This window comes from Phyllostomus hastatus, unplaced genomic scaffold, assembly GCF_019186645.2.
Source record: "Phyllostomus hastatus isolate PE091 unplaced genomic scaffold, TTU_PhHast_1.1 phas_contig_29, whole genome shotgun sequence".
Lineage (NCBI taxonomy): Eukaryota > Metazoa > Chordata > Mammalia > Chiroptera > Phyllostomidae > Phyllostomus > Phyllostomus hastatus.
The window spans coordinates 37,377,193-37,404,609 of NW_025333835.1; the positions used below are offsets into that span (position 1 = coordinate 37,377,193).

At 39.1% G+C, this 27,417-nt stretch overlaps 1 protein-coding gene across 4 annotated transcripts in view; it reads left to right on the forward strand.

Annotated features, from left to right (window-relative positions):
• GPC5 (glypican 5) overlaps nucleotides 1-27,417 on the forward strand; it is a 1,174,820-nt gene that overhangs the window by 242,076 nt on the left and 905,327 nt on the right. For all 4 annotated transcript variants that reach the window (XM_045839276.1, XM_045839278.1, XM_045839277.1 and 1 more), the window contains exon 4: nucleotides 19,926-20,059. In XM_045839276.1, the coding sequence (XP_045695232.1) occupies nucleotides 19,926-20,059 (134 nt within the window). The remainder of the gene's footprint in view (nucleotides 1-19,925; nucleotides 20,060-27,417) is intronic.

Here is a 27,417-nt window from a genome sequence, read left to right on the forward strand (position 1 = left end):
TATGGAATGTCCAGAATAGCAAATCCATTGAGACAGAAAGTACATTAGTGGTTAGCTGGGTGCTGGGGGGATGGGAAATGGGAGAATGTGGAAATTTCTGCTAATGCCTATAGGATTATTTTTGCGAGGGGAAGTGATAAAATAGTGTAAAATTACATAGCAGTGATGGCTATACATTTTTCAACATAGGACAATTCACTGAACTGTATATTTTGAAAAGGTGAATTTGATGGCATGTGAATGATATAACAATAAAGCTGTTGTAAAAAGTTTTAATGTGTAATTTTGAAAATTGCCTCATACAAATGGAAAACCAGCATATTCCAGTGGATAATACCATTTATAGCTTTGTTCTTTTTGTTGGCATATTCTTCTCGAGACTTTGGGAGCTAAGAGGGACCATGTGTCTTCTAATTGTCATCCAAACAACACACTAAAAATGCTTTTAGAGATATTTTATCAACAATGTTGCAAGGCCCTTCAGAGAAAGATTTGCCCTCATATATTAAAGGTGTTTTTTCCCTCACAGATATTAACTTTTATACCTTGAAAAACTGTTTTGCTCATTCAGGATGTTTCCTGGTCAGGTAAAAATAAACAGGTAGACAGTCTCATGCATTTACACAAACATGTATGAACCTGTATTGAGTGCTGGCAATAGTGAACCAGGCACTGCTAGACAGCCAGTACATACCAACCAGGTAAGCAGCTGTCCTGCTGGGTCTTACCGCAGAGCGACTCACTTTTCATAACCACTGGCGAGTCTGCTCTGTTCTCTGCACAGAGGTCAGAACGATCTTCCCGAGTTACAAGATCCAGTACGCTTAAAATCATGCGTTGGCTCCCTGTTGACCTTAGGACGAAATCTAAATGCCTTTGTATTAATCTTCAGAGCTTTGCACATCTGGCCTTTACTACGACTCACACCACTTTAATAATTCTTTGCTCTAGCCAGGCTGGAGCGTCCTTGATTCTCTCAGCATCCAGGCTTCCCTCTTGACCCTTGTCGAATACATTTTCTTTTTTCGGAAAGAAAGCTATTTCTCAACTGTGCCCCCTGCCCCAAATCTCTATTTAGCCAAGTCCATGGCTGATCTTTATTTTGGTCTCATCTTAGATATTACTCACTCTGGGAAGCATCCCCTGGCCCTATAGAAAAGGTTAGCTAATGTTGTCCTATATACAGTCATGCCATACCTTTTCCTTTACAGCATTTTGAATATGTGCAGCTACTGAATTCTTTGTGCACATTTTATATGGAACTGTATGTGCCAGGTGGCAGAGCCTGTCTGTCGTGCTCACCATGGTAACCCTACAGTCTAAGTCCTGAGGACAGATGAGCTCCTTGATGAATCTACAGTAATCTGGCCGCCTGCATTGCCCAGACTATTGGAACTGTCTCCAAACTGATTTTTCTGCTCCACCTTTGCCTTATGTGTGTCTCTGTGAAAAAAAGCCAAATTCCTCAGCGTGGCGTCAATGGTCCTCTGGGCCATGACATGGTTAGATCTCACTCATCAGCATCATTTTCCTTTCCCTGACCCCTCCTCCCTTGAGTTCATGTTCCAGATTACGTAGACTACGTCACCCATTCTCCTCACTCTGTGGGGGCTTGAATATCCATTTACTATCTGTACCTCACCCCCCAAAACTGGGAGCTTGTCTGAACACGTGCTGGATCTTTTCCGTGTTTTACCTCCTCAGTGCCTGACAAGGTGTCTGACAATGTTTGTTGAACTGAAATGACTTCCTGACTTCACGGTAGAAGCTTCTTGATTAATGCACGGAATTAGGTTTCATTTCAGGCATTTATAATTTTTCACAGAATCTAAAATTACTACCATTTCATGTCTCCCACGAGAGCACAGCAAGACAGTTGTGATGATCTATGATTTTTTTAATGAACGCACAAAATGCTTCCATTTAAACTATTATGCAGATAAATACTCTGGCATTATTAACATTATATCTACATTTATCTTAGGGCCAGTCAAAAATGCCATTTATCAAATGAGATTACTAGAAATAAAGGCAAAACAGAAGTAATAAGCATGGAAAGCAAATCTTGGTCAAAGTGCATATACTCTGTTTTACCTACTTTGGGGAGTGGGCCTGTACCATTCCTTCCAGTTTCCAATTTTCAGTCCAGGTGGGCAGTCATTGGGCATTTGGGTTTCTCCGTTTCACATGCTAGTTTGGTATGAAGGCCACCAGAGCTGCTCAGGGGCTGGAGCATACTGAGGCAGACTGTCAACCTAGATGCCCTTGACATTCTACAGACATGTTTCTGGTTTATAGAATCTTCATGGTTCATCTAAGGAAGTTTAAATTGTTTTTAGAGATTTCGTAGAGCTGAAGGGAGGGAGAAACAGGGGAAGAGAAAAATCACTGTGTGGTTGCCTCTCACACACCCCCTACTGGGGACCTGACCCGCACCTCAGGCATGTGCCCTGGCTGGGAATTGAACCAGTGACCCTTTGGTTCTCAGGCACACGCTCAGTCCACTGAGCTACACCAGCCAGAGCTCACCTAAGCAAGTTTTAACAATTGCTTTCTGAAGTTCACTAGTGTTCTTTTAGGAGATTTATTCCTACAGTCACAGTGGGGACCCTTGTGGTATCAGCCTGCTAGAAATTGATTTCTCAGATTGAGTTACCACCTTATTTGTATATGCCCAAGAAAATCTCTGCGCACCAGTCAGACATACACAGTTTCTACTTGACACACTCTCTCAGAATGTCCAAGACTTTTCAAAACCCACACATCTGGAACTGAACTCTCACCTTCTCCCCCAAAGCTGGTTACTGTTGGTATCCTCTGGCTCAGTACACCCACTTAGAACCTTAGGAATCATCCTTGATGCCTTCTTTACTTCCCACCAAATTTCCAGTTCTGATTCCTATTGATTTCATGCATAAAATATATATCACATGTCCTTGGGTCTCTCCTTTGTGTCTTGTTTGGGTGATTGCAGACTGCAGTATCCTCGTTATTCTAATCTCAGCCAATCCTTCCACCTTCCTCCCCACGCCATCTCATCTGCAGGGTCACTGGAATAACATTTGGAAAACTCAGCTGTGACCACATTTTCTCAGGCTATAACGCCCTCCAATGAGAGACTTGACAAATCTCTTTTATATGACTCAAGGCTCTGTATGTGTGACTTCTAAACATCTCTCAATTCTATTCTCTCACCAGAAACTGCCACTATCCTCAGCTACCCTGGAGTTCTTTTACAGATTTGGATCTGACATTCCAACCTCTTGAGACTATTGTATAAAAGTGATATGACTAGTAATATTCAAAGCCAAAGTATAGAGATGTTCATATTTGCAGAGATATTCTAACCACAACACCGGAGACAAATAAATATCCACTAATGGGGTAATGTTGAATAAATTTGGGTAGAACCACACCATGCAGGATTATGCAAGCTTCACAGATAATGAATTTAAACTGCGCCAATTGATATGAAAGAATTTTTTATGTGATATTATGGGTTGAGAAAATGAAAGGAATAGAAACACATATATTCGTACTTTACAAAGTATTAAATTCTTACATGGAATACCTTTATGTTTATAAATACACTTATGTATGTAAATATGTGCAAATGTGTTTTTATTAAAAGGACATAGAAAAAAATGCTTAATGGTTTGCTGTAATTGATTATCTGGGGAGGAAAACATGAGAATAGATGTCACAGGGAGAGTGGGAGTTAGAGGAGCAAGAAAAATAATAGAAAAATCTATGGCATTTCACAGAACTTAGCATCATGATGTGATACCATTCATGGCATATTATATGAGTGTGTGTGTGTGTCTGTAGTCTGTGTGCACATACATAAATGAGGAAACATAGACTTAGAATTTGTATGTTGCTGTTGACTTCTGGGTATATTCATGAAATAAGTAACATTTCAGTGACCAAAGAAAGTTTTTCAGAAATGTATACAATATATTTTCCTTTAGAATATCCAGACAGAAAAAAAATAAAATGTGTGTGTCTTTGCTCATACGTGTTTGTAAAATTGAGGAGAATCTTATAGAAGGTTAGACTTCACCAATTTGCTTCCCCTTCTCTGGTAGTATCCACCATTAGGAATGAGTTGTGAATCCTTCCGGACCTTGAAAATCCACTTATATTCATAAATGAATGTAACAATAAAAATATATGGTGTTTTAATTTGAATGGCATACAAATCTTTACTTATTTTTCAAATTGTTTTTACTCATAATCTGTTTTAATATTTTCCTTTTAACAATATATACTATTTCAAATCATAACATGCTATGGCTATGCAGTCATTAAAATGATGGATACTAATTTCTAATTTTTCATTATTAAAAATAAATGATTTATCCAATATCCTTCTATATGCTTCCTTGTCCTTAAGTGTAGTTGTTTTTTTAGGTGAGATACACTTAAGTAGAATTGCTGGCTGGTAGAGAGTGTAAGAAGTCAACTTCTTCCCCACACTTTTGCCAGTATTTGACACTTTCAAATGTTTTCTGATCAGTGGAGGAAAATTGTGTTTTTTAAATTTATAGTTAATTTCTGAGGTTGATCAGTTTTCATATATATTCTTTTACCATTTGTACCTTTTTTGTGACTTAGAAATTTGTATTCTTTGTCCATTTATTTTTTGCCATCAGGCCATTTGATTTTTTCAACTATTCTGTATAATCAGCATTTATGTATTAAATATGTTGAAATCACTTTCCCAGTCTGAAGTGTCTCTGTGACGTACCTTCCTAACAGTTTTCTGATGATGCTGTTTTTTTACACAGGAATGTTACATGGAATGTTGTTCATTACAGGTCAGTAGATGTGAAAATTAAGAAAGGCAGAAAAAACTGCAGTTCCATGGAGTGGTAAACAGGCAGACACAATGCTCTCCTTTGAGTACTGTATGGAATAGGGCACTCAAATTGTCCCTGGAATAGTCATTTGATCATGTCTAGCAAATGATGTGGTCGAGAAGAAACATTATTTGCATAAATGTGTGTTAGCTTTGTTGGGTGCGGGGGTGGCTTTGATAGTTATTAGGAACAACTGCAAACACAGCCAAGCAACATACTTCCTCCTGTCTGCTCCAAACTGCTTCAGGAAAAACCCTGTTGAGATGTACAGACCAAATGATTGCACGTTTGCTAAATCACGTCACGTTGAGAGATCAAGGCTGACTTAATTTCACAGGGGATATTTTCACTGAGCTTTTCGAGATGGTAACATTTAGGCAAGCAGAAAAGAAGATAAGTACAAAGACTGAAAAGTACAGGGGCAACTCTGGACACTGTGAGTAACACAGTGTGGCTGAAGCACGTAGTGTTTTAAAGCAGAATGCTGGGAAATTTCAAGATTCCTCTGTAAATCCACATGAAATACTTTATTTGTACTTATTCGGAAATGAACCAAGAAGGCTTTGAATCAGAGAAGCATCTGGTGGGACCTGTGCTTTAGGAATGCCAATCTGGGAGGTGGATGGGAGGATTCCAGTTGGGAGATCGTTGGGAAGAATGTCAGCAAGGAAGTTCTTGCACGTTTCCAAGGAATGGCTGATGCAAGCTCTCTCCCGGGCAGTGGGATTTGCAGCACAGGAAAGAAATGAAAACAAGAAAACGTGGGACCCGATGAAAGAAGAATCGTGTTGTTTCAACATGTGAAACCTCTAGCTGATGTCATTTCTGGAGCGCCTTCGGACATCTTCAGCTTTGAAAAAGTGGGGGAAATACGGCCATCTTCACTTATTCTCCTTTTAAATTTTTATCTAATCACTACATTGAAAAATGTTTACTTGTACAAGGTGGGCTTCTTATTCCCTTTGATGACTGAAATGGTCAGGATTTGATTTTGTGTCTGTAGGGAGTACTTGACCTTTCAGAACCCCCATTCTTTTTATTTTTTTAAGATTGTATTTATTTATTTTTAGAGAGGGAAGGGAGGGAGAGAGAGAGAGAAACATCAATGTGTGGTTGCTGGGGGTCATGGCCTGCAACCCAGGCATGTGCCCTGACTGGGAATTGAACCTGCGACACTTTGGTTCGCAGCCTGTGCTCAATCCACTGAGCTACGCCAGCCAGGACCAGAGCCCCCATTGTTAACCCTGATTTCAGATTGATTCTTTTTCCTTCCCTGTGGCTTCACACGACCTGAATATGGAGGTTGTATGGGCTGGGTGGCCCCCTTCTCTTCGTTGCAGAGCCCATGAGTTTGTGGAATATCAGACTAACTCAAGGGGTTTAAAATGTCACAAAGCTCAATGATCACATAAGGAAATTGTAGTCCCCCCTCCAGAGACCATATTGAAAAACATAACTGAATCAAACATTGCCTAGTATAACCAAGTTAATATCTACTGTTTAGAATTCTATTCCGTCTCCCTTCCATTAGCCTCAGGCTAGGATTTCTCTCTTTCATTTTTCCTTTTTTACTAAAGTTTCAGGGTTTGTCTAAGATCTCCCCTGGTCTGGTTCCCAGTGATTTTTCTCCAGGCTTCTATGCAACTTACTGCTTATAACATTCTTTTGACACATAGCTTATACCGCACTGAGAGATTACTTCAATTTCATTCAAGTTAACTTTATTTATCTATTTATTTTTATCACTGGAAATCCTCCCTATCTAACTAGATGATCCATTCCTTAAAGACAAGAAATTAGAAACTTGGCAAATGTCTTTCAGGTCTAGATTTTATTGCCTTAATCAATACAAACTTTCTTTGCATAGTTGAAAGAGAAAAACAATCCCTACATATAGAGATTTTTATAAAGTCCTGCTGCTGCACTGTGAAGTGTCCATTTTCCTAAGTCAAAAGATGAACAGGGTTTGTAGATTATTTGCTTAAAGCCGGATGGTACAGCTGGTGGTGTGACCAGCCTCCTCCGGTGCTGCGAGCTGCCTTAACCCTCCAACTCCCCTGTTGTTAAAGATCTATCGTCTGGTGGCCAGGGGCGGCTCTGTTATGCTTTGCTCCCCCTTTTACATCGTGGCTATCAGGGATCCGAGACTCTTGGGTTGTCCAGGGATATTAGTCCCACCCGTACATGTGGTTATCTGACCCCCTCTCTACTCCTGCCTGCCCAGCCCCACCACCAGTACTTGTACCGCCTCTGAGCTCTGCAGACCCTGCATCTCACCATGGTCATTTCCTAGTGGTCCCTCGCATTTACTCCTGTGTTTCTAATCCCAAGATCATTTCCTCTCCTGAGGATGTTCAACATATTTACTCTCGATTATATATAAATATATATATATATATATCCCTTCATTCTCTCCTTACCAGGATCTAGCTTCTCCAATGCATGCAAACTTAATTCTCATCAGTATGTACAACTGCAGAAGTAAAGGCATCCCAAACTCAGGTTATTTATTTAAATAACATGTCTCCATGGTGGCACTCACACCCTTTGAAAAATAGCTCACTTGTTTTAGAATAGAACCCTTTTAGATCAAATGATCTGAAACAGGGTCTCTACCATTAACCATGTAATCATGTTTTAATAGCTACTGTCATAAAACAAAGCAAAACAAAGCAAAGCTTACCAGACTCCACTCCTTCCCTAGGCTCTGCCCCATAAATTTTCTCTCCTCTCCTACAACACTCTGTGAAAGATTTGTGTATTTCAGTCTTTGCTTTCTTAATTGTTTTGATCTCTTATACTCCCAGCAATCACTGTGCTGTTTGCCACACTTCTCCGTGTAAACTACACTTTCACAAGTCTTATTTCTCACAACATGACTTTTATCCATATTTTCCATGAGTGTCAGTCACTTTGGATGCCATTTTTTTCTTTTTAAAAGAACCCTCTTAATGAATGGGCCTTGAGAATATTACGCTAACAGAAAGGAGTCAGTCAGAAAAAGCTAAGAAGCCTATGATTTCGCTGCCATGAGGATATAAAACTGAAACTCACAGACGCAGACAATAGTGTGGTGGTTACCAGAGGGAGGTGTAGAGGTAGTGAAGGGCAAAGGGGGCACGTACGTGGCCATGGAAGATGGTTTGACCTTGGGTGGCGGGCACACAGTGCAATATGCAGATCCTGTGTCCTAGAGATGTACCTTTGAAACCTATGTCATTGTATTTAGCAATGTTCCTTCAATATATTAAATAAAAAGTTAAAATTAAAAAAGAAAACAAAGATACTGAATAGAGAAAAAATAAAAATTAGAAAAAAAACACCCTCTTCATTTGCAATTTGAGAGAGTTCACTCTCATGGGATTCTTCTCCAAAAACTTCTCAGAATCTTTTCCACCTTCTCCCTGTCACCACGTGTAAATGTTGGAGTGCCCAGGTGACTCCTAAGTGCCCTCCTCCATCTACACTCATTCCAAGTGCATCCCAGGTACAGGTGCTTGTCCTTGAGTTACCAGCTCATATAACTTACCACCTACTGGACAGCTGCTGCTAGGTGGGTAATAGTCGCAGAAAGCCGGGCATTTCGGAAGAGACTTTATCTTGCTCCCCAAATCCATTCTCTTCTAGTTCCCATAATGGCAATTCTGTTTACTCAGAGCTTCAGCCTCAAAGTACCGGAAGTCATTCTCGAATCCACTGGTTCTTTCAGGGGTTATATTTCATCCATCCTCAAAAAATGCTCATTTCTCCCCACGACTCTGTCAGTTATCTATTTTTAACTGCATAACATTCTTCAAGGCACGAAGTAATCTATTTCATGTTCTATTTTTAGTTTCCCCTGATAGAATGTGAGTATGTTGAGAGCCGGTCCATTGCTGTATTCCCACGTCTTAGAATCGTGCACTTCAAACAGCAGGCGCTCAATTTATTGATTGACATTTCAATCCGCAGTTAAACAAGAAATAAAATAACACATTTTGACTTTTAGCCTTGGGAACTTTCTAAACTAATGTGTCCCCCTGTAATTGGAAATAAGGAAGATAGGAAGGAAGGAAAGAAGTAAAATTGCAGAAGGCAGGAGGGAAAGAGGGAGGGAGGAATGGAAGAAAGAGGGGGAAGGACAGAAAAAGAACGAGGGGAAATAATCAGTAGGCAGTCTCCTCCTATTTCTGACTACAAGATAACTAAAAATCAATTAATGAGTCCCCAATTCTGGGTTGTTTTTCCTTTTTCATTTGATCCCATTGTCACTGCAGCATCAGTCTTGTAGTTTTACATTAAATAAAATAAAACTGGCTCCTTAGGAGAGTTTGTGTATCTAAACATTTTTCACTCCAGCCTTCAAGTTGGATTTTTCTCTGGGAGTCCTGAACTAAACGATTTTAAATGTACTAATAAGTTTCATTAATGATTATGAACAGGACTGAAATGCAGAGGCTCCCTCTGGTGGTGTAATTTGCTCGCAGTGGGCCAAGTGCAAGACCATTTTATCATTCTGCTTCTCCCTGTCTTTCTTTCCTCCCCCTCTTCTTTTACTTTGAAATATGAGTTAGAGTGACAACCTTTATGAAGACAGCTACACAAAACCATGTGAAGAGGCGACTTCTGGAAAGTTAAAAGGGAAAACAGAGAGAAGTCAGTGTCCCAAGACCAGACATTCTGAGGCTCCAGGTAAACACTCTTGGAAAAGAATCAGTCTGTCCTGGCTGGTGTGGCTCAGTGGACTGAGTGCAGGACTGCAACCAAAGGGTCACTGGTTCCGTCCCTAGTCAGGTCACATGCCTGGGTTGTAGACCAGCTCCCCAGTAGGGGGAATGAGAGAGGCAATCCTTCAATGATGTTTCTCTCCCTCTCACCCTCCCTCCCCATCTCTCTAAAAATATATAAATAAAATCTTAAAAATAAAGAAAAGAATCAACCTCGTTTGGCCCTGGCCTGGTAGCTCAGTTGGTTAGAGTGTTGTCCCAATACATTAAGGTTGCAAGTTTAACACCCTGTCAGGGCACATATAAGAATTAACCAATGAATGCATAAATAAGTGGAACAACGAATCAGTGTTTTCTTTTTTAAGATTTCATTTATTTTTAGAGAGAGAGGAAAGGAGGGAGAAAGAAAGGGAGAGAAACATCAATGTGTGGTTGCACTCTCGCAAGCCCCCTATTGGGGACCTGGCCTGCAACCCAGGCATGAGCCCTGATTGGGAATGGAACCAGTGACCCTTTGGTTTGCAGGCCGGCACTCAATCCACTGAGCCATACCGGCCAGGGCAACAAATAAATGCTTTTTTTTTTCTCTCCCTTACCTCTAAAATCAATTTTATAAAAAGAGTCTTATTACTCTTTGCTAACTATAGAGTAAACAGCCCTTATCTCTAGCCCTTGCAAGGTGGAAACAGTAGGTGTTTTCTCCCTTATTCAACTTTAACTTTCTTTTATTTGCTTTTTTCCCCAGGAACTGGGCACCTTGTACAAATTTAGAATTCTCCTATGGGTAACTTATATTTAAAGGCAGTGCTTCACACAGCCTTAATAATTTACAACGTACTATATTCCTTGTTGCAACACAAGAACATACTAGTGTTTTAAAAGTGCTGTTCTGGTTATAACTTTTATATTTTTTCTGTGGTTGACTACAGAATTATTTGTGCCTTGAACTTGTAAGTAGCTGGCCTCTTTTTCAGTGGTGGTTGCTCCATAGTTTTAGGGTATGATATTCTGAAATCACTTATTTTTATCGCCTTCCTTAATACAAATGTAGCAAAAGCTTTTATAATAATATACTATCATTATGCCAGAATTCTACTGATTATGACACTGATTTTTCTCACCAAAAGTAACTTTGGATGGGGGAGCATCTGGCTCACTAATGGAAATTTTTAGGAAAATAGAATATATTTCTCCTGGCCTGGCCAGAGCTCAGTTAGTTTGAGCATCATCCTGATATACCAACGTTGTGGGTTCCATCCCTGGCCAGGCACATATAAGAAGCAGACAATGAATACATGGATGCATGGAACAACAGAATCGATGTCTCTCTCTCTCTTTCTCCACCTCCCCTACCTTCCATTCCTCCCTCCCTTCCTCTCTCTCTTTAAAATCAATAAATGCAAAAATTTAAAAAAGAAAATAGAATATATCTTATAATAGCTCTTTAAAGTTCAATTTTGCTGGATTTCATCTTTGATCACATGATTTCATGATATTATTTTTGTTCAATTAATATTATTTTTTGTTTAATTCATTTCTTTAAAAGTTTATCCATATTCATTCAGAATGTTTTTATAATTTCATTGAAGTATATGTTGTATTATATTGAAAAACATACTAAGATCACATTTTGGGCAGAATCTACTTGATTCAAAGGTTTAGTTTTTATTATGATATAGGGGGACACTATGATATGTATCCATAGGATTAAAAGAAACATATTTTTTTAGTCAAAACACAATGTCATACGATGAAGATTAATGTACTTGCTAATATAAAGGAAAATAACAGGATTTTAATAATTTTTATGAGTTTTTCATATCTACTTTCTCGTTTTATTAATATAATTATAGTCCTTTAATTCGTGTATCAAAGTAGAATTAAGCTACAGAAAAGACTATTTATGATGTTAACAACATGCCTGATTTGGGCATCGTATTTGTCAGTGTTCTCCTGAGCAACAGAACTAATAAGAGATATATCATCAATATATCTGCATTGACATCGGCATATAAAGATATTGATTATGAGGAGTCGGTTCACATGACTATGGAGGCTGAGCAGTCCCACAGTCTGCTCTTTGCAAGCTGGAGACTCCAGATTGCCAGCCGTGTAATTCAGTGTGATTTCAAAGGCCCGAGAACCCGGGGTGGTGGTGGTGGGGATCTCCGTTTTGAGAGCAGGAGAGGATGAGATGACATGTTCCAGTTTAAGCTGTGGGGAGGGTGCGGGGGTGAAGGCAAGAATTCTTCTTTCTTCCATCTTTTCTTCTATTCCGGCCTTCAGTGGATCAGATGACGGCCACTCACAGTCTGCTGAGTCTACTGGTTCCAGTGCTCATCCGATCTGGACGCACCTTCCCTGGCACATGCAGAAATAATGTGTCATCTGGACACCTTGAGACCCATCGAGGTGACATATAAAATTAGCCATCACAGGGAGTCAACAGGCAGTTAATACCATCACTAAAGCTAATATTTATCAATTGCTTCCCAAATGAAAAGCACTGAAGAGTGTGATATGAAAATTTGGGCCCTGGCTGGTGTGGCTCAGTGGATTCAGCGCCAGCCTGCAAACCAAAGGGCCACAAGTTCAATTCCCAAACCAGGGCACATGCTTGGGGTGCAGGCCGGGTCCGCAGTGGGGGGCACATGAGAGGTAACCACACATGGATGTTTCCCTCTCTCTTTCTCCCCCACCCTGTGTAAAAATAAATAAAATCTTAAAAATTGTAACAACTTTTAAAGGATATTTGTGATACCAACATATCACTCATTCCTAAGTATTTTAATATTCAGCTTTAAATATTTATGTGGATTAGAAAGGTTTTAATTTGAACCATGGATTCGGGTGCGACTACAAATCAGTAGCATTTTTATATTGAAAATTAATATTTTTGAGAAAACATTAAGGATTCATACATTCAAGAATATATAACATAACTTGATTGTAAAATTTAAAATGAAACCTGATATAACTTTGTTTCTCCAATTCTGTTACTCAGGTGTTTGATCAGACTAAATTATTTTGTTGTGATAGCTAGTAGATGAGAAAGTCACCAAATATGCTTTTTTACTATGTTACCTGGATTTTGTAGAAAAGAGGAAAATCTTGCATTGCTACCTCATGAAATTAGAACTTGAGGGATGTGTACCACAGGAGAAGTGTCTTCATAAGTCAGCTATTCTGATTTTCCTCCTAAAACCAGGTCAGAAATGAAGGTGTCCAGCATCCCTGTCTTTATTTCCTCCCCACCTCCGCTGGTTCCCTGGAATCCTGAAGGCAATACCCGCCGCGTTTGCTCTCGTCCACCCCCACGTCCATAAGGAAAATGGGGTTCTATTGTCTATATCTGGATCATTTTCAACCCAAGTTATTCTATTCATGTCGGACACTTAGGGACCAGGTATTACCTAATGTGAGTCCCTCGCAATAAATATGAGTATATGCATGGTCAGACCACTGATAAGCCTAAAAGAAGAGAGTATTGATTCAAAAGTAAATAAGTTCTGCCACTGCCTACATGCAGTCTTAGGAAAGATATTTTTCTGTTTCGGTCTTCAAATATCTTCTATATTCATACGACTTCCAGTTGCTTTAGTCTAAAATCCTCCTCCCCTCCCTCCCTCCCTTCTTTCTTTGTTTTTTCTTCCTTTATTCCTTCCTTCTTGTCTTCCTTCTTTTTCCTCCTTTTCTTTTTGTATTATCTGAGTTCTTCTCCTGCCTCTGAAAGATTCTCTTTCTGATCTTTTTATCCTGTGTACATGTTGTAACTTCCTTCATTTTCAGGGCTATAATTATTGGCTTTATGCAGATCATTCTATTGGAGATTCTTTTTATCTCCAGTCCATCATTCAGAATTACTTTTAGCATTGTCTCCAAATCAAAGCTCTAAATGAGATCTAAGGACCAGATAAACCAAAACAGTATACTTGTTCTACTGTCTGTCTGCCATATATCAGTTACTGGGTCTTTACTCACCCTGGTTACCAGATTAAAAACTGCCAACAGCTTAAATTCTTTGTCTTTCTTACCTCTTATACTGAATCAACCAGTAGCCAAATCCCATTCATTCCACTGCAATAGAGCTTTCCCCTTCTCTTGCCCTCTGATTTCATGTGTTCTTTTTGAGTTCATTTTAATGTTCTCTTGTCTTACCCATGGGAAATGTCGCTTTGTCTACTGGGTCTTCCTAAAACACGGCTCTGATAGTGCCACTCCTTTGCTTACTAATCATGACTAAGTATGTCGCATAGTCTGCCAAATGACGTGTGAACTTCCTGAACTTGGCGCTTCAGTGCCCCTCACCTGTGATCTGGCCCAATCTGCTTTCCTAAATTCTCGTTGGAATAAAGCTAAGACAGTGGGTTTCATTTGTGTCTGGAAAAGTTAGTCTTATTCTGATTTCTGGTTACAGATTTCACCCCCGACACCAACCAGGTCTTTTGCAAATTATTTTTGAGAATCATAGGGAACTCGGTAAGAGGATGGAAATAAATTTGTTTGTTGTCATAACTGGAAAATCTGCCAACAGTATATTGCCTTCAGATAGTTTAAGAGTAGCTTTTAATATAATGGAGCATGACACATTTGAACAAAAACTACCCTGTCTCTTACTTTTACCTATTTTTAGTAGTAATATCTGTATTATTTTCCACAGGAATACTCGAAGAGTCATTCCTTATGAAATTTCCTTTAATCACCTCTGATTTTGACACTAAGCATTTTAACTGTGGCCTGCAAAAAAATAGTCTACATATACAGTTATGTAGACTCTACCTTTGCCTCATCCTCTTATTGCTTAATAAACCCTCGTGGGAGCTTCACATTTGCTGCTTTTCAATCGTTTCAACATTCGTTCTTTTCAGTTTCAGTTACTAATACACATTTAAAAAGACCATTACCAAGGAAATGGAGCCTGTGCTTCTAGGAATTCAGTGAGAATAAACAAATGTTCTTTACAATGTGTTTTCAGATTATTGGCGAAATGCTTTCAGTATTTGAAGTTCTAAATTACACCGAGTGAACAGAGACACTCAGGGGCTCTAGGAGAAGTTTCTCCTTTTTTGTGCTAAGTGACGAGAAGTTGTTGAAACAAATACATGATCAGAGTGGGAGAAATGACAGGAGTTGGGAGCCACTGAAAGAGTCACTTCAAGGTGAGAGTGACTTGAAAATCAGTGGGAAGCCAAAGATGGGACTTACAACAGGAGTAGGTAAGGATTAGGGAGGAAAACAGTTCCTTTTTCCAAGACACGTCAGACTGATTGCAGGGAAGAGCGATTGAGACCAGGGAGGAGAAAAGGGAGGAAATTGCAGTATAAATCAAAGATGAAAAACTGTCAAAGTTAAGTGTGAGGGTTTTATCAATAGCAAGAAGGTGCTAGTTATTAAAATGCGCCACCCAAATCTGCCGGCTCCCCTCAGGGGAGCTAAGGTGCGAGGCTAATGTGCTGGGAACAGATGGTTTTCCAGTCCCTTGCAGTGCGGTGTGAAGTGGAGCCCCCTGATGGCCAGTCAACAAACGCATGGGCTTTGAAATGTACTTGTGTTGTCGGAATCTGCTCTGTATGCTTGCACCTTTGGGTAGAATCAAAGGTGGTGCATAACTCTGTGGCTTGTACATTTCCTTGTGCATTTGTAAGAGAAAGTCACCAAGATGGTAAAGGAAATAAAGATCTTGTGGGCTGGTACTCTCAGCTCTGCATCCACCGTCCTGGGAACCATGTTTAGTAGCAGAGAGAGGGTCGTAGGTCCAGCACGGGAGGGTTCCAGGGAGGTAAGCTTTCCCCTAACTCGGAAGTGCAAAGTGGTTTTATTCTCGCAGGCCTCAAGGATGAGAAAACTGGGATTCAAGGAAGTCTGGTAACTTGCCTCGAGTCCAGGGCTAGTCACATTGGACCATGATCGCAGCATTTCCATTTTACTCCTTTCATTTCCAAACATCCTGAAGCTTTGCTGAACAATCATACCCTTGACATTTCCACCATCAGCTTATAACATCTTCCCTTGGTCCTTGTTACTCAAAGTTGTTGACAATGCAGATATTTTCCTCCTTTTTTGTGTGAATATTTTAGCACCTCGCTAATATAGTTACAGTCTACTATCACTACTTTTCAGCTTTAGTCCTTAGACATTCGCTTTGAGCCTTTTAACACCTTGGCCTTACACTTCCCTAACTTCTCACTTTCAGTAATTTGCTAAGCCCTGCTGAGTTTCTTTTTCAAAATAGACTTTATTTTTTTAGAGCCATTTTAGATTCACATCAAAATTGAGCTGAAGGTACAAGGATGTCCCATCTAGCCTTTGCTCCCACACTTGCATAGCCCTCCGCCATTAGCAATATCCTCTACCATAGTGATACACTTGTTATGGTTGGTGAACTGACATTGACATGTCATTGTCACTCACAGCCCCTCGTTCACTTTTGGTGGTGTGCATTCTGTGGGTTTGGACAAATGTATAATGATGAGTATACCCCATAATAGTATCGTACAGAATAGTTTCACTGCCCCACAATTCCTCTGTGTGCTGCCTATTCATTTCTCCCTGACCCAACCCCTAGCAACAATTGACCTTTCACTATCTCCATACTTTTGCCTTGTTCAGAATGTCATATAGTTGGCAAAATACAATATGTAGACTTTTCAGCTTAGCGTGTTGTACCTAGTAATAGGTATTAAAGTTTTCTTTTTTCATTTATTTTTTTATAATTTTTTTAAAGATTTTATTTGTTTATTTTTAGAGAGGGGAAGGGAGGGAGAAAGAGAGACAGAGAAACATCAATGTGTGGTTGCTGAGGGCTGTGGCCTGCAACCTAGGCATGTGCCCTGACTGGGAATCGAACCTCCGACACTTTGGTTCGCAGCCCATGTAGCTCAATCCACTGAGCTACGCCAGCCAGGGCTAAAGTTTCCTTTATGTCTTCTCACAGCTTGATAATTCATTTCTTTTTATGACCGGATAATATTCTGTTGTCTTGATGCGCCATGGTGTATCCATTCACCCGCTGAAGGACAGCTCAGGTGCATTCAGGGTTTGGTAGTTATGACCAAGGCTGCTGTAAACCTCTGTGTGCAGGTTTTTGTGTGGTCACCAGTTTTCAGCTCCTATAAATACTGAGGAGTAGGAGTGCTGGGCCATACGGTAAGAGGGTTTCCTGTTTGTTTGTGTGTTTGTGTTTTTTGGAGGAAACAGCCACACTGTCTCCAGAGTGGCTCTACACCATTTTCCATTCCCACCAGCAGTGAGTGCGAGTCCCCACTGCATCACGTCCTCGTCAGCATTTGGTGGTGTTGGTGTTCTGGGTCTGGCTCTCTTGGGTCCACTGCTCTTGTCTGTGCATGGGACTCACGAATCCACCTCTTCATGGACAGGGCCACCACTACAGTTCAGCATAAAACTTTCTTTCCTGGGGACTTCTTTAGGGGCCTATTAATAATCTTCCTGCCTTTAACAGGTCTCTCTCTGTCGTTCAACTTATAAAATGCTGTCAGATTCATTTGCTAAATACCAGCTCGGGTGTTTGCTTTTCTATTCAACAGCTAGCAGAGGCTTCTGTCTAATAAATAAAACTTCTTTTTTTTGTAAATTAAAATGCTACTTTATTGAAATTGTAAACACAAGTTACAAACCAGAGGAAGATAAGATATATAAAGAAGTGCTACAAATTAATATGAAAATGATAACCTAAAATAAAAAATAAAAATACATGAGAAAGTATTTTATGGAAGAGAAAATACATATGATTGATTAGTAAAAATATGAGTGGTATTCAATCCTATGTATGATCAGAAAAATGTAAACTGAAAGCAGAATGAAATTCAATTTTATACTTTTGTTTAAAAAAATTATTTTAATTGTTGTTCAAGTACAATTTCTATCTTTTTCTCCCATCCCAGCCCACCCACCCAGCCCTCCCCACCTCCCTCCCATTTCCACCCCACCCCCCTAGTTTTTCTCCATGTGTCCTTTATACTTGTTCCTGTGTAAATGAAACTTCTTAGCCTGCTGTTTACAGCTCTCTGAGATCCTACTTCCACCCACCACTGGAACATAATCTTCTGTTACCATTACCCTTCACGTGCCCTTCTTTCCAGGCAGGCCACATTTTTATTCATTTTCTGTGTCAGCCTTATGTTTTCTTGCACTCACCTCTCAGGATTTTCTACGGCCGTTCATCGTCATTCATTGTTCTGACAACATGATGTATCTGGTCAGTCTCCGGACAACCATCTCTTCCTCCGCGCACCCCTTACGCCTGCTCCTGCCTTCTCACCTCTCCTGCCGCCGACTGCGGGCCTGGCGGTTTGCCGGTGTGTTGCTGCAGGGCCTTCTTCGCTCCCCTTCCATGCACGCTACTCCCATGAAGGTGTTCCTCCCGTGGAAATCTCAGGCTACTACTGTCCTGCTTGGAATCTTTTGCTTGTTCTCCATTCACTGATGCAAAATTTTTTTTAGCTTGGTAGCCAACTCATATTATGGCTTTAAAGAAATTGAGATGTAATTGACATCTAGCATTCTATTAGTTTCAGGTGTACAACATAATGCTTTGATATTTGTATGCATTGCAGAATGATCGCCAAAATAAGTCTGGTTAACAACTGTTATCATGCATGTTACAGCATGTTAATGGCTTACCTCTTGTACCACTTCCTTTCATTATATACTTTTGTTCTATGTGAACATGCTAACCTGTTGTGTGCCTCTCTTTGCTTTTCTGCTCTCTTCGAATCATCTCTCTGCTTCGTCCACTTGAGACACTCCTAATTCATCCTTTAACCTGCTGTTTAGACACAGATACACCTTTCTGAAGCTCTTTCCTGATCCCCCAAATAGTTCATCTATTTCCTAAGTGTTACAGTGTTACTTATTTCTGTGTATTTCTTTGGCTGCTCTTGTCACATTGTATTCCAATGGCTGTTTTACCTGTCTGACTTGCTCTTAACTGTGTACACCAGTCATACCTTATTCGCGTGGATTTGTATCTCTAGCACCTAACAGAATAGAGGTGCAGTACACACTTGTGCATTTACAATTTGGCCGAATTGAAATAAACCTCAGCATACTCAGGCCCAACAGCTGCTTCAAGTCTTCTCCCAGCGGAGAGGTCTTTCCCACAGCCGTGCTTGCTGATTTCCTTGCTCGCCCATCACCCTGACCTAGAAGTGACTCCACCTGCGTCTAGATCTCCGCCACACCTGGTGTGCCCCAGGGTTTTGATATACACAACTTGCATAGTGATGTTTGGGAGGGACTTTTTTTTTCTTTCTGCCTGAATTGTAAGATGAGAAAATTTAGTTTCTCATCTTCTGTCTCTTATAGTATCTAATATATGTTCTTTGCCAATACTAGAAGCAAAGTAAATATGGGTTAAATAAATGAATTGGTGCATAAGATTTTAATGTTTATTGCATGGAAAAAGCAAAAGATTTTAGAATGTTAAGGATCTTTAATATAACTTACTCTAAAACTTTTCTTTTACCCATGAGGGAGTCGAGTTCAAAGAAGTCCTGCACTGTATTTAAGATTTTAGTCTTTAAGGAGGAAATGTTAGGATAAGAAGCAAGCTCTTCTGATTTCCAAGCAATGTATTTCCAATTATACTACTCTGCCTCTTTAAGTGAATAAGATATCCATGAGTCTTTTTAATGCTTTACATGGTAATGTGTCCCAGTAATGACTTAAGTTTTCAACGACAATTTTGAGAATTATACAAAGATCTTTATTAGATAAAGATCTTATTAAATATACAATGAATTTTCCTTTTGGATAAATAATTTTTAAAAGACTATAATAATACCCTTAAAATCAAACCAGATTGAGGAATAAGATATAGAACTATTACAAAATCAGATTGTCATATAAACTTATTCAGTCATTTCTAAGAAATGACCTTGGGGAAAAAAAAACTACCCTTAGAACTAATTTAGAATTGGAACACATATTCAACAGCATTTTTTTTCATTTAAAAAGTCAGACAAATACGTGGTTAGTCATATATGTGAATATAAGCCATAAGTAATATCCACCTTGTTTAAGTGTCTAGTTTATACAAGCAGGTTAGTTTATTAATATAGCTCTCTGACCGGTTTTGCATATGCATTTGTATTCATGCACTTTGCATGTTTACATACAAACGATTTAAATGTACATAGCATTCATTTGTCTCAGTTGTCATTTTGCACAGATACTTTGACTCCCCCATGTGGAACATAGACAAACCTTATAGGCATTAAAGATTAACAAAGAGGACTAACGAAGAATGTGTGATTGTTTTTACTCTAGCAAACGTTACATTCCCATGAAGGACTGGAGCATCGCTTCTAACTCTCTTTTAATATTTTCTATTTGAAAGGTAAATAAGATGTGTGGCCATCCAATCAGAACACCCACACAAAGCCCCCCTTGTTCTTTCGACGGGAGCAAAGAGAAGCTTGGAATGAAGATCTCCGCAAGAAATGGCGAAGAGACACTTGCCAACAGAAGAAAGTAAGACATTTGTTTTACAACCAGAAAGAGAAGAGAAAGTAAGCCATTCATTTTACAACAGAATAGAATGCATTCAGTTAAGTAGAACAAAATAATCCTATTGGAGAAACAAAAGAGAAAGTTTAATTACCTTTAAAATTCACTGGTTCCTTCTTATTCCATTAATTAGGAAGATAGCTCAGTGAAAGTTTCTGTGAAAAGGGTATTTTCCTTTTCTTTTTTAAGTTTAATCTATATTATATATTTTTTCCATTACCATTTAGTCGCCTTTCCTCCCCTCCCCCACAATCACCACACTGGTGTCCATGACCATGCGTCCTTTTTCCTTTTTCCTTCCACCCCCTAACTGCCACCACCCACGTTAGCTGTCATCCTGCTCCCCATCTATGGGTCCGCAGCAGGCGCCTCATCACATGGGATCACTGTGCACTTGCATTGTTGCACTGCACATCTCTAGGACTGATTCCTTTTGCTGAACTGAACCTTTGTGCCCATGGACTAGTTACTCCTCATTTCCTCCTCCTCGTGGTCAACAATCCTGTAATAGTAAGTTTGTTAATAGGGTATATGTCATGGCAAGTGTTCTGGTCACAACACAATAAAAAACTTAAAGTATAGCTAGTGTGACTGAGGCATGACTTTTTAATTTAATTTGAATTAATGTCATCTAAGTTCCATGTAGCTAGTGGATACTGGATAGGACAATCTAAGACCAAAAAGAGTATACATGTAAATAACGTGATGAATATTACTAGAGGTTAAGACTCTGGAAAAAAAAGGTTGATATAAATAAGTTTTCATACTTTTTACCTGGAATGCCGAAAATGCCTGACTGTTGATTCAAAATGAGTTAACACTGAGTAGCTTGCTCTCCAAACTCCCATTTCTACCACTTGCCCATCATTCTTGCACGTGTTAAATCAAAGCCTTCATTAATATCCCTTTGCTTAATAATTGGACATTACCGATACACTCTTAAAACTGAAAGACACTATTATTTTATTTATTTTTGTATTCAGCTGACCAGTGTATACCCTGGAAAATACTAGATTCTTAGTACGTGTTTGAATTGAACTGAAATTCATAGTTTTATATTCAATTATTAACTCAAAGAATAATTTCTTATAATACCTTATCGAGAATTCAGTGTTTTACCTAGCTTTATTCTCTGTAAGAAAAATTTGTCTCTTTCCTTTTGGGACAGCGCTCCTAACTCCCTCCTCCTCTCCTCAGGCCGGCTCACAGTGGGACAAAGGCCCGGGTTATGGCTGGCTGTTTGCTACAGCATAAGAGATTTAGCATTTTACATGCAAAGTAGCTATTCTTTTTCTTTTTTACTAAGTTAATCTTCATTGTATTTTTTCCATTACTGTTTAGTCCCCTTCTCTCTGATCATAGTGATCAACAATCATTTCTTGTCTTTGAGAAATTAGTATGCTTTGGCTAGGGTGGTTTTAATAGTAAAATCCAGCTAAGGAAGGTCTTAAGTTCTTAAGAGTCATGTCGGTTTCACCACCAAAATAAACCAATTATTGGAGAACCAAAACAAAACCTAACACTTCACATGATTTATTCACTAGCACAACTAAGCCAGTGCCCAGTGAAATGTTATAAATTGTCTCAGGAACAATGAGGGGCTCATGTGAGTGGAAAGTTGTATAAGTATTCAGGCCTTTTAATAGACCACCTTGTCACCAATCTTGCAAACTCATGATTTCTATGCCCTTGACCAGCCAGTTCCCATTAGCCATTGCCCCCAAATCAGGATATATCCATCACACAAAGTGATGCCGCACAGACTGAGTAACCAGGGATATTGCAAATGAACCCACTTAACCATTTCATGTTTATGGATTTTTTTATTGCCACTCCTGAATGGAGCCTAATTGCTCGGGCAGTATATTTTTTGCTTGGTGCCTAAAAATTGTGCAGACCTATTTATACACTAGACCTGAATGTTACTTATCCTTCATCATTGAATCATTCCCCATGAGGTCATCCATTTCAATTGTAGTAGGAGGGGAAATGTAGAAGTAGGTGCTGAGCAAGTCTGGGCTTCTTTCCATACATCTTACTAGTGATTTTTCCACCTACGTAAGGCTGATTTCCAATAGGTCACTTCCACTCAGTGATATATTCCTTCTACACAAGCCTCATCTTAGAGCATAGAAGACCATTTAGCACTTAGTTCCTTACGGACACCTCAGGGAGCAGAGTTACTTGCTAGCTCCTGGTCAAGTGTGTAGTTTCTATCAGCAACCAGTTGCAAACCAACCAACTGGTCAACCAATCATCCAACCAACCAACCCACCCACCCACCAACCAACTAACCAAAGAACAAAAACAGTTTTTAGCAAAAGGGGGAATGACTTTGCTCCAAAGCTCTGGATGTCTGCACTGAGTTTTCTCGGTGTTTCTATACAGCATCTATATCACTTCAGGCATCACTGAGCAGATGAGCTGGGTCATCCGGACTAAATGTCAGGGCAGCTTCAAAAATCGAACCACAGAGACTTTCACACAGAAGCTCTTTGGGGCTACTTTATGTGTGAATTAGATCAGCACACCAGTGCAAAGTGCACCGTCACTTCAGGAGCGGCAGGTCATCTTGTTTTTAATCCTCACTTGAGGACATGCTTATTGATTTTAGAGAGAGGGGAAGGGAGGGAGAGAGAGAGGAAGAGAAAGATTGATGTGAGAGAGAAACATTGGTCTGTTGCCTCTCCTATGCACCCCACCTGAGGACCTAACTTGAAACCTAGGCTTGTGCTCTGACTGGGAATTGAACCCATGACCTTTAGGTCTATGGGATGATGCTGCAACCAACTGAGTCATGCCAGCCAGGGCTGAGTGCTGCATTATCTTAAGTATAGAAATTTGCCTTTCACCTTAGAAGAATATCCCAATAAAATCCAGACTACCAGACATTTAGAAACCCTGCTGAATTGTCAAATGCTAGAAATATCAGTATTTTTTCCCACCGGAGGCATGAACATGTCTAAGGCGTCTGGGAGGACATGATCGATATGTTATCAGCATGGTGTCTGCAGAGATCAAGGCTTCTCTCTGTCATGCAGCGGGAGATTTGCCCTGAGGTCTAACAGTGTAGGAGTTCTTGGAGGCTGAAAATGAAATATTCCTAGAAGTCTGTACTGATTGGTAAAGATGTAAAAGCACCGGCCAGATTATTAACTAGAGAGCTGATGGCAGAACTTGTTCTGAATAACTCCAAGAGCAGACACCACATACAAAGCATGTGATTGGAGTCACCCTCTGGCTCAGTTTATGATAATCCAGCTGATCTCCGGGACCACCTCCATGCATGCAGACCAGGCACACGGTGAGGTGTGAGGGTCACCACCAGCACTGCCTTCTTCGTGTTCTGATAAAGGCCCTAATCCGAGCAATTCCCCACAGAGGTTGTTTTACTATTGTTGCCTTTGCTTTGAAGAATTCTATAAAATCTTTAAACCAATTTATATACTCTGGCTTTTTTCAAAATTCTCATGGATATTTGTGGAATTTATTTTTTCAAATATACTTTATAATTCTTTTCTTGACTTTGGACTGGAGTTATATTGAATAAATAGACCGATCCTAACAAAGATATGTTTATAATGCTGTATAGGTGCCGTGTTTCTGAACTCCTTTCCAGTTGGTCTGTTGATAGCATTAGAATTTCTACATGGATCCCACGCAACAGCTTGCTGTTTTTCTGAGTCCCATTTTTTGAGGTGGGCCCGTTTTTATCTCAGCGAAAAGGAATCACCACAGCCCAGAAATGCCCTCGGTGTAGACAGCTGTGTTGATGGACGTCTTGGTTTGAGTGCACCTTATAACAGCCCTCCTGTGAGCTCCTGGACCCTCGCAGGGTCACCGTCTGGTTCCTCGGGCAGTGGTGTGTGCGAAGCCTGTCGAAGCTGCAGGGCGGCAGTGCTGTCTTCCTCACGCTGGACCCGTGTGTGTCAGGGCCGGAGGCCTTGGGGGCTCGGGTCATGCAGCAGCAGCAGCAGCAGCAGCAGCAGCAGGTCCAGCCCTCCTTGGCTCTCTGCTGTGCTGGGAAGCTCCCATTCACCCCAGTGGCCTCCCAGCCTTGTCTGTGCTGTCCGCCCTAGCAGGCTGCCTGGATGGGCTTCTAGCTGAGTTTGGCTGTTGGGGACCATCCACAGGATCTCTTAGCTGAATAGAGAGTGAGGCTGGTCATTTATTCTCCCAGCTCTCTCCTTGCAGGGACCCCCCAAGCCCGCTGTGTCTCCATGGATGGGCCCAGTTCCTCAGAAGGCCCTCTCCAGCTCCCCTCTGCAGCCAGTTCTGGAAGGCTCCCTCTCCCTTCCGGACTGGGGCAGTGTGGGGCAGGACGCAGCTGCTTCCCTCACTGGTCGGAACTCTAAGTGCAACTCTCAAAACAGTTAACTTATTAAACTCTGCCAAATTATCCCAGTTTTCATGTACTATCTGCTGGGACCTTGCCTGTTTTATTTATATATTTATTTTAAATACAGTCGCCAAAGACCACAGTGTTGCTGAGTCTCCCATCTGCCAACCACAGTTTGGGAGCTTCCTCCTAAAGATAGCTGGTTGTCAGACGGCGGCTGGCAGTCACCATGACCTCACGTCAAACTGAACTCCACTGTCATGGCTGGGATGTTGTTAGGATTGGAATTGCTACAGAAATGGTCCTATGCGACACTGGCACCGCCGTTCCAGCAGGAAGCTTGCTGGTAAAACGCATACACTCTGTGCACTTGTCTGCCTCCTTGAGATGTATCTCAGAGGAAGCTTTTCTCAATCCACTAGGGGCATTCTTGAATATTTGTGGTAGCCGAAAGAGATATGTGCTTGAGGTATTTGCTTGAGACATGTGTTCATCACAAGCAAAAGGGAAAAGTAAAATGTGAGACTGGAAGATTATGAAGCAGTCAGAAGGAAAATACAATTACATAAAAAATATAAAATATATTCAAAAAGATATTTACACTTGTATCATAAATATATAAAATATATTTTTATTTTTATTATATTTTATAAATATATTTATAGAAATAAAATATAATTATAGCGAGAAGGTATAAAATAGAGTGAGAATAATAATGCAATATCATTTTTATAAATTTAAATATACATAAAAATCAGTGTATATTTTTTAAGGAAAGTACTTAAACACCTTAGAATGGTTATTTATAAAAGGATAGAAAAAAGTATGAGGGGTGATGAAAAAATGAGACAATACGATAAAGTAAATATTTTTTCAAGGATAAATTATGATAGTATGCCAGATATTGAGGATTAGGCTTTACTCAGTAGTCAGTATCTGAAAAAATTTGTGTTTGTATATGCTTACATATAAATAAGCACACATATATACACTATTATTTTATAGTTAAGATAAAAAGTTTTTTAAAATCATGTTTTCCTGGGTAAAACAATATAGTTAAAGCTCCCTCAATCAAAATTTTCATGAGAGCTAATTATACTCAATTTTTCAACAGTCTTTTTTTTGCCATTTTATATGCTCACCATAGATAATTTTTCATTGTAATGTATAGTAGATATAGCGATTATCCAGATAGAGATAAAATAGAATTTTCAAAGAAGAGTTGTTGATTTATTGGGATTTCCTACTATAACTAATTAATTAAAAATGGAAGTTATTGCAAAAAAGTAAACAAGGAAAAATAATTTTCAATTGATCTATACAATCATTAACAAAATCATTGTGAAATTCATAAAAAAGTAAAATTAAAAAAACATTTCCTGACTCAGTGTTTACTAATTAGCATTGTATCCATGGCAGTTTCTCTTAGTTTTTCTTTATTTACTTTGAGAAATTCCCATGAGAAATTTATTACAGAAACTAATTTCTGTAAATTTAAACCAATTTAAAACTATTTTTAAAACCTATGAAACAAAAGAATTTCACAGTTTATATAGTTTAATATAATTGTTCTTTTAGGTGACAAAATACAAATTATAAATGGATCAGTGGAAAACCACTGTAAATAGAGATAAGCACCATTCTATGTTTGCTAAAATTTTAAATGCATTTTTCAGTTTGTCTTTTATGCTAATTAATCACTTTTATTACATTGAATAATAACACTTTCACTTTCTGTAATTTTAACATCTTTCTCCATCTCCTTAAAAATATATCATCAGTAGCTACTCTATTACAAGAATGAAGTTGGGAAACCTAAAATAAGTAATCAATAATGTTTAAATTTTGTATTTGATTAACTTTCCAACTAAAATGGACTATATGTCAATATGTTTTCTTTCACAATAAAAAATATAAAAGACAGAATGTTCTGTAGCTGAAAAGACAAACATGTAAACTCCCTAGTAAAATGTACTGTTGTGACTAAGGTCATTTTTTTTAATTATTAATTTTTTTATTGTTGACACTATTACAGAGTCCCCCGTTTACCCTGCTTTTCCCTCCTCCAGCACACTGTTATCTGCAGCTGTGGGCTTTGCGTATATGCATGTATGTTCTTCGGCATTTTTACATACAAGTCTTAGTCTTTTAAAAATCTGTTAGCATAGCTCACTTTAAATTTAGTTTGTTTAGTGGTATATCTTATACAACTTGTCTTTAAAATTATGTTAGATTTATTGCACACAATAACTTAAAATTTTAAAGGATTTTTTGTGACAGTTATAGTTTATTTAATTTCTCTAGCTTTTCATTTCATTATTCAAACAATGTGCCCAAAGTTATATTAATATAATCACTGTTGACTTACAAATAATTTGATAAGTTACTCTTTTCCTATATCATATTACTATGTGATTATTAATCAGTTTTTGTTTTTTAACTGGAACATTTGGTTCATTTTTTAAACTGATACACAGTGTCTTAAAGTAGTTGAGTTGAAGTCCACCACCTTCTTGTGCTTTGCTTCTCCTTACCCCATTTTTCAATTGTTTACCCTTTCTTGCCTTCTTTTGAATTCCACAGGTATTTATTATTCTTTTTATCTTCATAGCTTTTTGAATTTGTGTTTACTATCTTTTATGGTTATCATAGAGATCACAATGTGCATTTTAGTTTTACTATCTATTTTAAATTAAAACTTTTACCTTATTAAGAATCTTAAAACAGTCTTACTCCACTACTCTCTTGTTTTGTCCTATTTTGTCAACAAATATCTTACATCAACCAACATGTCAACAAACCAAAGACATTGTTATTGTTGTTTTCCAATAGTCCATATTTACCTACAATGCCTCCCATATTTCATTCTTTCTGGTGTTTGCTTTTTCCAGTTCCATGCATCCATTTTAAATCATTTTGTTTTAACTTTACTGTAATATTCATTACTTATGACTAGAGATGGATACTCACAGTTTTTTTTTGT